At 43.3% G+C, this 14,592-nt stretch overlaps 1 protein-coding gene across 1 annotated transcript in view; it reads left to right on the top strand.

Annotated features, from left to right (window-relative positions):
- Nucleotides 1–14,592, top strand: part of radil2b (Ras association and DIL domains 2b) — a gene marked incomplete at its 5' end in the record, with an annotated part of 29,432 nt that overhangs the window by 5,872 nt on the left and 8,968 nt on the right. Inside the window, 8 exons of the mRNA XM_080747323.1 lie at nt 374–548; nt 2,495–2,727; nt 4,079–4,554; nt 6,265–6,567; nt 8,119–8,538; nt 9,146–9,183; nt 10,104–10,318; nt 11,070–11,182. Of these exons, the coding sequence (XP_080603449.1) occupies nt 374–548; nt 2,495–2,727; nt 4,079–4,554; nt 6,265–6,567; nt 8,119–8,538; nt 9,146–9,183; nt 10,104–10,318; nt 11,070–11,182 (1,973 nt within the window). The remainder of the gene's footprint in view (nt 1–373; nt 549–2,494; nt 2,728–4,078; nt 4,555–6,264; nt 6,568–8,118; nt 8,539–9,145; nt 9,184–10,103; nt 10,319–11,069; nt 11,183–14,592) is intronic.

The raw sequence follows: 14,592 nt of genomic DNA, 5'->3' as shown, positions 1-14,592 counted from the left end.
TGTCAAACGCAGAGGGACAGTGTAGTGCCTTAGTAAACTAGGATCACAGGTAAACGAAGAACCAGTCAAAACAATATATCAAAAAATATTTTGTGCATTGAAAATATAGGATACCAGGTAACAATGCAGGTAGCATCTAAGGGTCCTCTTGTGGGCCCCCCACCGGACGTTCAGAAACATAGAACATCACAATGGCCTTTCTTCCCCTTCATATCTGATTTTGCATGCCTGGTTCTGTTCTCGCATGTTGTTGACATTGGAGGTTGGAGATCTTGTTTGTGTGGGAAAAAAAAGTTTGGCATCAACTCAAAAATACCACCGTGGCTGAGATATTAATGGCATTTATTTTGCTTGTCACGTCCTGTAAATCTAGTGACACCTGGAGACACTTCAATGGAGGATGACCCATCAGAGCTCTCCAATCAGATAACAGCTCCGGGCATCTTGAAGATCTTTGGCAGTGAAATTTGTCGAGGAGCCCATTACAAGAGTGTCCTGGCCACCACACACTCCAGTGCACGGGAGCTAGTAAAAGAAGCCCTTGAAAGGTAAGACTGCTCGCTGCAGTATGTGTATCTGTGTCTGATGTGTAATATTTGTCTGCACATGTCACTGTGTCTACATATACAGCATGTGGACATTTATGCATGTGTTTGTTCATGCATGTGTGTTCATTCCAGTGTTCTAAGGCGTCCCACACACAGCTGCGTGAAACATCTTCTCCGTATCGTCTGAGAATGGCCACTGGGGGCGCCGTACTAATGCATTGTCAATGGAAGGTTGTTTGGTGTTTTGTCGTTGCCGTGTCTCTTGGCCAAAAGACAGGCTGCGGTTGATCTTGAGACACGGCAACGACAAAAAACCAAACAACCTTCCATTGACAATGCATTAGTACGGCGTCTCCAGTGGCCATTCTCAGACGATACGGAGAAGATGTTTCACGCATATGTGTGAGTCCAGCCTAAGAATAGAGACGCAGGAGTTCAATAAAGACTCCACTGGGAGACAACGTTGTCATTTATTGAACAAAACAAAAACAATTATATTTATTAATATCATTTAACATTAGCCCCAGCACAGCATTTGAAAGTACTGTTTAGCATAGCCAGTTTTAGCTTGTCGCTATAGATAGCCCCTCTTATCCCTGTCTTGCAGGAAAACAAAATCCTTGTATTGCAAATACACAACTTAGGCTTGTTGTTGTTGTGTGGGAAACAAATTATGAATAACCAAAACATAGGCACCGCAAACATTTATTAAAAAAAGAAATATATTTAAATCCAGGTTTAATTCAGCTTTAAGACCTCTGTCCCATTCAAAACCTTCGATTGTAAAAGCATGTCTTCCAGTGATGAACTACAATACTTCTGGGAGAACATTCAGATTATGTATGTCCCATGCTTATCTTGTAATCCTAGACCTAGATTCTTGCTCTAATAATTTGTTCTCGACCTTTTTAATTTTAAGGGCCCCCATGCAGTTTGATAAGCTTTAGGCCATGGACACACCATGGATTTTCTATCTACTGTATCTCTGGGACCCGAAGAATCTACAGTGTAAAATCGTCAATGTTAATATAACTTGTAGAGTGAAACTCAATGGAGCGGGAATTAGTATTTGTATACTCTCTGAGTTACAAAGCACTAAGGGTCTATTTGGTTACTATCATTTACCCCTTAAGGGACCCCTGATGTCACTGAGGGTTCCTCAAAGTTTTAATATACTGTATCCATCCACTCATATGCATGTTATTTACTCTGTTGCATTCCTATTGTGTTATGTATTGTATGTACAGTACAAAGCTAAGAAATAATTCTTTGATGTATAAAACCTTTGCCAGTAATAAAGGGAGAACACATGCATATTGTTACAATTGGCACATTTGGAGACCAACAAAGGTCAATTCAACTGTTGTTCTTAAAGACAACTGTTTATTATAATTACAGTATAGCATACATAGTCTATGTGTGCCAAATTGTTCGTTTACACAGCAGTTCTGGAACGTTCTTAAGTAAACCACAGACTCGCCTGGTCTGACAGACAGACAGCCTCTCCAGAGGGCGAATTTCTGCATTCTTTGCTTATGTTACAACCAAAAGTGATTAATAGAAAGGGTATCCAGCTTGCAGAAGACAGAGTAAAACAATATTCCTGTTTCCTCAATTTCGTGCCCATGAAATGAAATCTGGCAATGTCAATACAGGAACAAAGAAACAGGGGTTAGTAATCGGTCAGTAAAGAAGTAGTACATCTTATGACCTATTGATAAAGTACATTAGTTGATAAGAAAAGGGTTGTTGATAAGAAAATAATCTTCTAAGTGATTTAATGGGATATGTTTGATAAGGTTTATTTTTAATTTTTAAACTACTACTACTTAAGAAAATATGTTTTTTTTTTAGGTTTTTGTAGGTCACAATCGTGAGACTGAGTGATGTCCAACGGTCATTTAAAAAAGCAAATCTCCAACATTTAACTTTGCAATGTGGCCTAGGTACGGTCTGGGAAAAGAGGAGGCAGGTTCCTATGTTCTCTGCGATGCCATTGGCTCCATAGGTGACCGCCAGTGGAGGACGGAGGGCTTCCGAGTTGTCGGCGACAACGAGAGGCCCCTGCTCCTTCAGTCACTATGGAAACCCAGAGAGGGGCTGGCACGCCGTTTTGAAATCCAAAGGAGGAGTACTGTGGAAGAGGAGAGGTCCAAAGAGGAGGACACTGTCACTGCTGGTACAGTAACCAACATAAACCTGAGGCCTTTACAGACCACATTATATATCACTGGTTCCCCAAAAACTGGGTCGGGACCCATTCATTTGTGGACCCATTCGCGACACGTTTTTATGGGTCCCTAAACATTTTCCAAAAAACATTCCCATAAAAGCAAAAGATTTCATTAATTATAAATGATTATATGATTATGATTATAAATGAATTCAATGATTTTTCTGAGTAATTTCATGAATAAATACAAGAAAAGTCTCAAAAAATCTTGTAAATTAGAAAACAAATGTTTTGGAAATAGTGAAAATAGCCGATCTACAAGCTCATAACGTGTCGCTTCGCACCGCGTTGTGAGCTTGTAGATCGGCTATTTTCAGATATAGATCTGCTGTTTTCACTAGTTTGGGTCCAGGGCAAACGTGTCTCTTTTGGGTCTTGAGTGTTTGGGAACCACTGCATTATATCATAACACCTTGCGTCCTACTTCGTCTAACCGTTGCCATTGCATTAGTATTTTTTGTTTTTTAGTGTTTTGTTTTTTTGTGTTTTCTGAGGTTTGGGAAATGAAATTAACAACTGTCAGCAGCTATGACACATATACAGTGATGAAACAGAAAAAGGAATCAAAACTTTCCATTGATGTTCCATGCATAACAATGTGATGATAGTGTCAGCAGAAATATAATCATTCTCTCCCTTTCGCTTTCCCTCATTTTCTCCATCTATTGTGTATTTAATTTCTGTCATGTATTATGCCATCCACTGTCATGGTTGATACAGCTGTGGTTATGATGTAAGAGGGTGTCCTGTTATGTATTTGCTTAATAAATGGCACAGCTTGTGACAGCCCCCTATCCGTGTTCGCTTGTGGAACCCTGCTATGTGAAGTGAACTTTTATTTCCATGCGTTCCGTCTCTCTTTCCACTGCCGTCTGTTTCCTGTACGCATGCAGCTTCCGTGTGTTGACTCTGGCATGCATGCACAAATAAACGCTCGCACACACACACTCACTCACAAAAAAAATTGTGATCACTTCTTCCTTGTCTTGCATAGCCAGATGATCAGAGATCGCCGCCTGTCGGTATATCCAGTGGTGAGATTTAATTCGATATGAAACTATAACAAGAGCAAGAGTGGCCAGTGCCACTGACAAACCTATGGCCATTGCTTTGAAAACAAATCATATCACCATCCCAATATGAAGGACCACCCTAAGTCTTTGCAGTTATTTTCTCCAAATTGTTTCCACAAAGCTTTAGCACTGAATGTAGATATCACCAGACATCTCTGATCGTGTGGCAACGCGAGACAAGGGTCTTCCTTAACTGTCTTCTATTCTCAATCGACCCCTCTCAGGTATTAATGCCCAGGCTCGTAAACTGCAGAAGAGTCGTTCCAGAGTCACCTCCACGTTCATAGAGAGGACTATGGGTCGAGCCAGTCACCTGTGGAGAAGCAAAAGTGAGATGGACCTGTTAGGCTCAGTTACTGAGACACAGCAGAATGCCAGTCAGAACCACTGTCCGGAGAGCCAGAGCCTGGACCAGACTCAAAAGCATGGATCCAAGCATAGCGCCGGACAGCCAAGCCTACAACAGAATCATATTCAGAGTCAAGAAGTTCAGACCCTCTCGACGGCCCCCGAGAGCGTTGCCGGGCCGGGGGCTGACACAGAGGCTCTCTGTCCACCCCGACAGAGGGCGGCGGGGGAGCGAGAGACGTCGGAGAGGGAGGAGACGGAGAGCAGCGACGATAACACCACACACTACTCCATTCACCCTCCTCACGACTGTCCCTACCTGCTGCTGCTGCAGGGCTACAGCCACACACAGGTGTGTTACTCTCAAACACACATCTCAATCCCACCTTGTGTCACCTCCCCCCACACCGGTTGTCTCCCTGTTCCTGTTAACCACCTGGATTCAAACCCTGTTCTCCACTGTGGGGAGGCCAAACATCTGCCCCTCAGCCAAAGGGGGATACTCCCGTGGCCAAGGGAGATCTTAGATAGGGACTGGGAGGCAGGGCTGTTCTGCTGCACATGCTTACACTGATGCGCACGCATGCGTGAGCACACTCACAAGTGCTCGTGCACACACATACACACACATACAGTCATTACACACACGCACACTCTTTAGCTCACATTTACTGCTTTCATTATTGGTGTCCTATTTTGAGCATGTTAATATAGTTTATACAGTATATATATATATTTTTTTTAAAGCAGATATACTAGCTCACCTGTTGTGATGCAACACATTGTGAGAATATATGGTAGATCTGCTGTTTTTGAAAACATTTGAATAGGGCTTAAGTGGTCAAAACATTATGTCTGCGTTCAAACACCAAAAGCAATTTATTTCCCTGGAAAGAATCACAGAGACGGAGAGAGACTGCGGGGGACAATCATTCTAGAAAAAAACGTCAGCAAATGTAGCTTTAAGTGTGTATGTCAAAACACTGATCAGGAAACAGAATCAGACAACCCAGGCACTGCTTCCTGACTGATTACAAGTGGGCACATACTGTAAACCCTCTCCCTCCTTCTATGCATGCACGTGCGCATGCACACACACGAACAAACACGCGCACACAAATACGCGCACGCACGCACGCACGCACATCTCACCTTTCATCACAGTCATTTAGATTCTGTGTCACAGATTTAAAAAGAAGAAAAACATTGAAAACCTGCTTTGCTATTGCTCATAAGTAAATAATCATGCCATGTGATTGGATCTTATGACAAGGGTTTTGGGGGTATTTGTGAATTAATTCAGTTGGTTAATTCTGCCTTGTTGGAAAAGACCGACATCACAAGGGGAATGTAAGACATAATAAGCCCTCACACACTGTGCCTGCCACTTATTGTGATTAATAGCAAAACAAAATGCCTGTATTGTAATTCCATTTTGCTAAGAGATATCTTGAATAGTTGAATTTATATACATTTTTAGTGAATTAAAATGTTCCCATTGACTTTAATGGGAAGATGCTAAAAAGACGTTCCAAAGTTTGGTACAATACTCCTCCCACAGGTTTCACGGCACACACTCAAGCCAAAGTCAAATTTCCTGTCCCTTTTCTGATTGGACAATATAACATCTAATCTGACAGGAGTGACATCACAATATCGTCGTTGTCGGGTGAAAACCTTGTATGTCCAAAACCGTTTGTTTTGTATTTATCATTTAAAGAATGAACTAAACTAGTGAAAACAACTGATCAACAGGCTCGCGGTGCAAGGCGTTGTGTGCTTGTAGATCTGCTGTTTTCACTACTTTTGTGAATTTGAAAATTGGAGATACAAGGTTTCTGCCCGACAGTGACGATATGTAATATAGCCTAAATGGCCTAAAAAGGCAGAATTTCTAGTATAAACCCATGAATTTCAAGTGTGCAAATGGCTTCCCACATGAAGAAGAACAAATTCTTCTTGTATTCGTTTTTCTTCACATGGGAAGCCGAGACAGAATACATTTCCCAACGTATACCTTGCGGCTGCAACCAACCTTAGAAGTTTTTGCTTCCCTCCTCAGGACTTTCTCATCTACTTGCTCGCAGAGCAAAGCACTGTGATTGGCCATGGCGGTGAGACGGAAGAAGGGTCAAAGGTCGACCTCCTCCTTTTCGCCCCTGACATCCTTCCGAGGCACTCCTGCCTACATCGCCATGGCAGCTGTGGCCCCGCCCTGCTCCGCCCTTACAAGGATGCCATGGTTACTCGGAACGGGGAGGTGTGGACAAAAGAGGTGGAGCTCAGTCCAGGTGATGTCATCGGTCTGGGCCAGCACTACTTGTTTCTGTTCAAGGACCCCTTGAACTCTGCTGCAACACACCAGGTGCTAAAGAAATACCCAAAATATAGGCCTATCTATACTATAATTTTGCGAATGTCTGAGTGAGTGAGTGAGTGAGTGTCTGTCTGTCTGTCTCAGCGTTTCTCCTCGGTGGCTGGAGCAATTGATCTGAAATCGCATCACCATTAGCATATGAACACACCTGACATAACTGTGAAGCCCGTTTGTCACTTTCACAAATCGTATGCTGTATATTAGCATTTTTATGGTGTATCTATATCTATTTAGCCTACAGTACCTTTTGTGACCACACATGTTAAGGGAGGGGCGCTGTTGTTCAGGCCATTAGCACAATCACACACAAACCCCCCCACACACACACACACACACACGGGGGGGGGGGGGGGGGGGGGGGGGGGAGGGGGGAGTGTGTGCGTGTGTGCAGGCGGGCGGGGGGGGGGGGGGTTCTGGCCCTGTTACAGATGTTGTCCAAAAATCATGCAGATCGGTACACAGTATCTCTGTAGCCGTTAAATGGAACGGGTATTTCTAACATTGATGCTCCTACATATTAGCATGCAAGCACCAGTTAAAGTTACTTTCCATCCCTCATGTACTGTGTGCACAGTGCACATCCCATAACCCACACACTGCACATCATTTCGGAGCTCATATCTTTGAACGGGTAAGGGCTAGTTGTAATAAGGCAGTGGTTCTCAACCTGTTTGTCGGGACCCCCAGGGGGGACCCCACATCATTTCGGGGGGTCCCCAGATGATTAACTTAATATGCAACATTGTTTTCTCACTCAACAGTAAACAAATCAACATACATTTTTAGTGTATAGAGGGCATCTGCACATTTCTAAAGTGACAATTTAAGGACTTTTTAATCTCTGACAAATTAAACATTGGCCAAATTGTCAAATATTAGAGGCAAAAACTGTGAAAATAGCCGATCTACATGCTAGTAGAGCTGGTATTTTCACAACAGAACCATGTTATACAAAATGTAATGTCTCAACTCTTAGTGATCGTCAGGGTGGGGGGTCCCCAGTTAAAATATGATTATTTTGGGGGTCGCGGCCTGAAAAGGATGAGAACCACTGTAATAAGTGATGATAATTCTTATGTTGCATATCGTTGCTGTCGGGTGAACAGTCCAAAACCATTCATTTTTGTATTATTGTAGATCTGCTATTCATCATTAACACTCTTGTATGATGAAGTAGGGCACTAATTTACGGGGAAAAAAACTTTGAAAAAGTTGATATTGTATATGGATATACAAGGTTTCTTCACGACAGTAGTGATATGTTATATATCGTCGTTGTTGGGCAGAAACCTTGTATCTCCAAGTTTTTAAATAATATATTCCTTTGTAAATGAATGCCCTAATTCATCATACAAGAGTGTTGCACAAAAAGTACACTGCGAGGCGTTGTGTGCTTGTAGATCGGCTATTTTCACTACTTTGACTCGTTTTTTAAATAATAATAAAAAAAGGAACGGTTTTGGACATACAAGGTTTCCACCCGACAGCGAGGATGTAATGCTTTTCCCCATCTTGTGATTCTTTATTGGAAAACTAAAGGAGCTGGCCGACACCACTCCTAAAAGCAGCCTGTCTGCTGTCCCTTGGCTACTGGGCCACGCCACTACGTCTGCAACGGCTCAACCTCAGACTGCAGAGCCACTCCTCTGCAACACCTGCATCTCGGCTCGCACTGACGCCCAGAGCCCCGGCGGAAGAAACACCCTGAAAAAGAAAAGCGGTCCCTTTCTAAAAGACCCCGAGGGCCACAACTTAACCGTGAGCTACGAGGTGGAGTCGGAGGATCGAATCATCAAGGACATCGTTGCCATGGGGCGCACCTGCGCCAAAGACCGGCCTGCACTGACCGTTGCATTCCTGCTGTGTGTGTGCGTCCAGTACTCGGCCGCGCATCGCCACACCTCAGACCTCCGCAGACTGCTGCTGCTCATAGCCAGCGAGGTGCAGAGCGCCATGTGGGTGAGTTGAGAGAGAAGGGTTGTCACGATCATGACATTTCATTTGATGATTCATTGTCATTATAAATCAAATTACGATAAAGATTAAAGTGTGCTTTTGGCAATGACATTTCTGTTTGCCTATTAGGCTTTGTAAACAAAAATTGCATTACAAATAACTTATATCCACCTGTTTCCGCGAGAATTTACTGTAGCATTATTTGCGGGAGACTTCCGGTTAACAGCAGACATACAAGCTCACGTCGCGTCGCAGATGCAACCGTTGTGAGCTTGTAGATCACTCTTGGCTGCGGCGCCGGAAGCTGCCTGCAAATTCTGCGCAATGCACGATGGGATGTTGGAAAGTTGTGGATAGAGTATATAGAATATAGAAGTTTATATAGAAGATAGACAAAGAAAGCTCACAACCGCTCAAATCACAGTGAGCTTGAAGATCTGCTATTATTGCTATTTTTGTGATAAAGATGAATGGAGATGATTCTGACAATTATGCAAAAATAATTGCGATTATCTCAAATAATTGCACTCGGAAGATTTATCAATAATTGTGATTGTGTGATTGCATGTTCATGGACTGATCACAGACTTGTTTTTATCCCATCACATAGGACAGCACAAAAGAGTTTGCTGCAGCTCAGCCTGAAGCGTGAGTGCATTCTGTCTGTTCAGTGTGTAGAAGTGTACATGTAGCATTCTGGATCACTGGTGGAAGTTATAAAGTATTCATTAGGCCAGGGGTCTTCAACAGGGGGTCCGGGACTCCGGGACCCCTAGGGGGTCCTCAGAGTTACTACAGGGGGTCCTCCAAATCTTTGTGTGATAGAAACCTTTTTTTTCCTGAGAACTTTAGCCAAAAATAGCAGATCTACAACGCCTTGCGCTGCGAGGCGTTGTGAGCTTGTAGATTGGCTATTTTAGGCAAAGGGTTTTAGTGTAGAGGGGTAAAATAGCAGACTAAGTACAGAGTGAAAGATTATTAAGTATTGACGGTTCAAGTGGTTAAATATCTGAAAACACATTAACATGAATCCAAAATACACTGTTGATCGTGCTGTCAAACAATGAAACTATATCTATGAACAGATTGTGGGGGACCCTGCTTCATCTCTCACTTAACTAAGGGGTCCTTGGCCTGAAAACTTGAAGACCCCTGCATTTGGCACAATGTCACATTTCACAAGTTCCTTCAGGTTTCCAAAATGTGTTACAATCTTTCGTCAATCTGCTATTTTTGAATAGACGAAGTATAACAAAAAAAAATCTAATTGGTTAACAAATGTTTTTTTATAATAATTAATCCAAATACTCAACGTAAATTGTAACAAAAATGTTCAACTAATTGTAGTGGAGTTAAAAGTACATTCGCCACTGTGATATAGTGGAGTAGAAGTATAAAGTATCAATAAATGGAAAAGTAAAAGTACCTTGAAACAGTAAACACAGTACAGAACTTGAGTAAATGCACTTTATAGTTACTTTACACCACTGTTCTGGATTCATAACCATCAGAGTTGATGAGTTTTATGTTTGCACCTGCACACCTAAACCACATCCAATGTATTCCAGACTCTGCAGTGCGGGTCCAGTCTCCGAGGAACCGCAGCGGCCCCTTAGCCTGGAAGAGGTGACCACGGGCCTGCGCCCCCTGGTGGTGTGGATGTCCACTGGCCTGGAACTGCTGAATTTCATCCAGCACCAGCTGCCTCTCATTCTGGCTTGGAGGACCAGGAGGGAGCAAGGACAGGAGGATGAAGATGAAAGAGAAGAAGAGGAAAACCTGGGTCAGTAGCCTGTTGTGTGCCTTCATTGTTCACTAATACAGCGGTGTCTGGTCTGTGGAGTTTTTATTAAATCTTTGGGAGCCCAATCTACACTGTATAATTCTCAGTGTGAACTCTTAGATTGTACAAATGGGTCCATTTGGTTCCCAACTATTAATAATTTAGCTGGAGACCCTGTGCACCTCAAATTGGGTTTAGGGTTAGGATTACATTACACACTGTAGAAGTTAGATTCAGGGATGAGGGATAAAGTTATGCCTGATTGCAATTTAGTTGCACGCTGGACCGCTGGTGTCATGCAAAAGTAGACTACACGCAGCGCCGCCGCTACCATGACGCGCACGACGCACTGTGCGTCCGGCATCACGCTGCCAAAGGGCACCCAAAAAAATGAGAGAGAAAAGAAAAAAGAAGAAGAGCCAAGCCGATCCATTAATTTTGATCTGGGGGCGGGGCCTCGCTGTCGTGGGGGGGCATCCAACAGCCAGTTGAGCATTGGGCACCAAAATGGGTTGCAGCAGCCCTGCATACAAGCTCTCAACGCATCTACTAGCAGTTTACTATATTTTTCAGATTTAGGCTTATTGTTAAAAATGGCAATGAAAGAAATGGCATTCATGAAATCATTAAAATGTTTGTATGTGGGTGTGTGTGTGTGTGTGTGTGTGTGTGTGTGTGTGTGTGTGTGTGTGTGTGTGTGTGTGTGTGTGTGTGTGTGTGTGTGTGTGTGTGTGTGTGTGTGTGTGTGCAGCCCTGTTGGAGTTGCGTCTGTCATGCGTCCGTTCCGCCAGCGAGGAGACGATGACAGTCCTGGAGGAGGTGGTCATGCTCACCTTCCAGCAGTGTGTGTATTACATCACCAAGGTAAAAGAATGATTGTGCTCCCAGGTGTACCTTTTAAATTCTGTACACACATACAGAACTACTGCATGTCCATGGAAAAGGAGACCTCCCCCTGTGCCCTTCTCTGTAAGACCTTGATCTTGAAATTCAGTCGCCAAAGGCCACACAGCAGTTGCGATACAGATCACAGTGCAAGAAGAATTACTGTACTGTAGGTACAGCAGGGGTGAAAGGACTTCACATTCAACGCAACACCATGGACAATTGGCAGAAATATATAATATATACACACCCTCAACAGTGCTTGCATAGTGCGAGAAATACAAGAGCGTTCTCTTGTATTTCTCGCACTATGCAGTAAGCATGTCAGATAATGTCCGTACTCTACTGAACTGTTGTTTTTCGTGGGCAATTAGTCATTATGCATCTTCATAGCCAGCGGGTTGTCCCCTTGGGGAAGACGAATCTGTCATTACCCCTCCTGCTGAACCTTCCCACACTCTCCAGGTGAAGGGGGTTTAGAATGCCTGTCCATGATAGTGTCCAGCTTCCCAGCTATACGCACCTTGGTCACCCTGTCCAGGGTGGCCCCAACGAGGGAACCAGCTCTCCTGATCCCAATAGTGAAGTCTCCATATCAGTGGTGTAAAGTATATTTACTCAAATACCGGTACTGCACTTGGGTAAAATTTTGAGGTAGCCTACTTTTACTTTACTTTAGTATTTCCAATTTTCAGTACTTTTACTTCTACTCCACTACATCTTTATTTGAAAACTTTAGTTACTAGTCACTTTGCACACGTCTGACCACTTACAACGGCAGCTTGTTAATTTGTCAGACGGGTTGGCAGCAGACGCTTTCAAGTTGTTCAAATGGACCCTGACCAAGAGAAGTTTGGGAAACGCTGCTCTACATAGATTTAAAGGTTTGTTCCTAGCGTAAGTGTAGCGAAGGTAGCATCTACCACTCAGTCAATGAGGAGACTTTCCGGGTCACAGGTGATGAGGTTTACCACACTTTATGCACAGCTACCTTCCTGCCAGTTCAGCAGCCACTAGTATACTTGACCTTCTGTGGGAGCTCCGCCTGGCCCTCTCTCTGGTGGTTATGATATGTAGCTCAAGAAAGGAAAATAATCACAGACGGGCTGAGAATAAAGAGCCTAGTTACCCTGCACTGAAGGGTTTCTAATAGGCCGACCTGTCCTATTGCCCTGCCACACTGGGGGCATTATGATAGAGGGGAGACAGGACAGCGGGGTCCTTGTGTGTGTGTGTGTGTGTGTGTGTGTGTGTGTGTGTGTGTGTGTGTGTGTGTGTGTGTGTGTGTGTGTGTGTGTGTGTGTGTGTGTGTGTGTGTGTTGTGTTTGATGAAGGAGTCCAGCGAAGGTTCTTGAAATGCTGCCAGGTGACTTTTTTGGAGCACTCGGTTTTCAGACGTTAGGTATTCAAATAATGTGGGACCTTTCACTGCGATAACACTGTTAGACACAGACATGTATTTAAAGTCGTGAGACATACTTGCGTCTGGTTAGAGCTGACTGTTGAACTGTCCACATGCAGCATAGAAAAGCCTGTACTAATAATAGAAACGGTACCATTAACTTGTGAAAAAGTATTAAATATTGCTTCAGTTGGCTTGCGGTAGGCTACATCCACAGAAGCCCCTCACTCCCATTTGGTATGTTTACCTACATGGAGTCTTGGTGGGTACGTTTCAGGCAAATTTCAGTGGAGTTGTGTGGGCGTGGGTGAAACAATTCTAAAAACACTCACTTACTTACAAATGTGGAAGTGGGCCGTTCCAGTGTGAAGCAGAACAGCAACATTCCTTGTGTCAGCTTACTCAATATTTTGAGAATTTTCTCATCTCTTAATCAACCCGTTATTATAACCAGATGTGATAACCAAAAATAGCACAGTAGGCTTTAGCATCTTATACAATATCATGATAGCAGTTTCAATAATAATTTAGGGATTCATTCTCTAATAGGCCCATTCGAATGTTTCATTCGTGAATTACAAGAACCCAGCATTGTATGAGGTTAATTGCACATTGGAAATGCACCCCTCAATACCAATTATTTATTCAAATATTAAAGAAGAAAATAACATCATAAAGATTGGCTGCCCAAATATTGTAATTTGTATATGTATCATATGTCCAGGGAAAATATCAGAATCACACCCATCTCATCCTGTCCAGTAGAGTCAGTGAACCGTGGATGCTCTGAACCAGCACCACCCAGTTTAAAGGGAATAGGGCCTGGGCAAAAGGAAGTCATGTCACGCATTAGCAACGTCAGAGATAGCACTGGCGCAGATATGTTTTGAGACGCTAGCATTAACCCGGTCTCACATTAGCCTCATCGTGCTCTGCCAAGTGGGACTGAGGTGAACCTCGTGTTCACAAAGAGACGTGCACACAGTCCAGGGGTCCTCTATCTCTGTTTCCTATGCAGGAAGGAAGTGGAAGGAAAAGACCTATCATGTATCCAAGGAGGAAACCAGAGACATTCCTGAATAGTGGCTGGTCTCGTGATTTTATATGACTTGCATATATGCACGGTATATTTATTTGCTGTATAAGGGGATGTGGTTGTCTAACTACCTGTCCTCAGTCAGCATTTGTCCTCTTATGGAGGAATGCTGGTCAGTGTGCTGGAGAAAATGACTTCCAGATGCCTATATGTTGAGTGATACATGGACATGAAACCTAATAAATCCAATACATTTGTAATGTACAATATGTAATTTGTCTCAACAGAATATTGGCACATCATTTAAATATTTTGTAAGACATCTTCTTGCTTTTTATCATTAGACATATTTGTGTGTGTGTGTGTGTGTGTGTGTGTGTGTGTGTGTGTGTGTGTGTGTGTGTGTGTGTGTGTGTGTGTGTGTGTGTGTGTGTGTGTGTGTGTGTGCGTGCGTGTGCGCGCGTGTGCGCACATGTGGTGCTCCTTGTGAGCGTGTTTGCCATTTGTGGTCATGCAGGCTGTTTTGGCCTTGAGTTTCTCATCCATCATAGCTGTCAGTTGGCTGAGGTTTTCAGACTGACAGCTAAACTGAAATAGGATATCAACTGAAATAAGGCAAGCAGGCAGCCAATGCAAGGTTATCATAAGGTTAATGTTTAAGCATAATGATTTATTCCAGCATCTCTAGATTCTCTACCCTTCCCCCTTATATCACAGAAGAGAATCGCTGAAGCTTATTGGCTTACATTAAACATACACTTTCCCCATGGTTGCAAGACAGGTCTGATGGTGAGAAGTGGGTCTTAACTTAATTCATTTTGTGGAAGGGGTGGCATATAGTATTAGTTTGAGAGTTCAGACTAGACAAACTAGAGGCAGTAAGTATGAGGAAAGGAAACACAGAGAGTTTTTGTGAACAAGATCAAGAAGCTGGGTTTCTCTGCCCTTATA

The sequence above is a fragment of the Nannobrachium achirus genome (genome assembly GCF_963921795.1).
Source record: "Nannobrachium achirus genome assembly, chromosome: 18".
Lineage (NCBI taxonomy): Eukaryota > Metazoa > Chordata > Actinopteri > Myctophiformes > Myctophidae > Nannobrachium > Nannobrachium achirus.
This window is presented reverse-complemented; position numbering and strand designations above follow the sequence as displayed.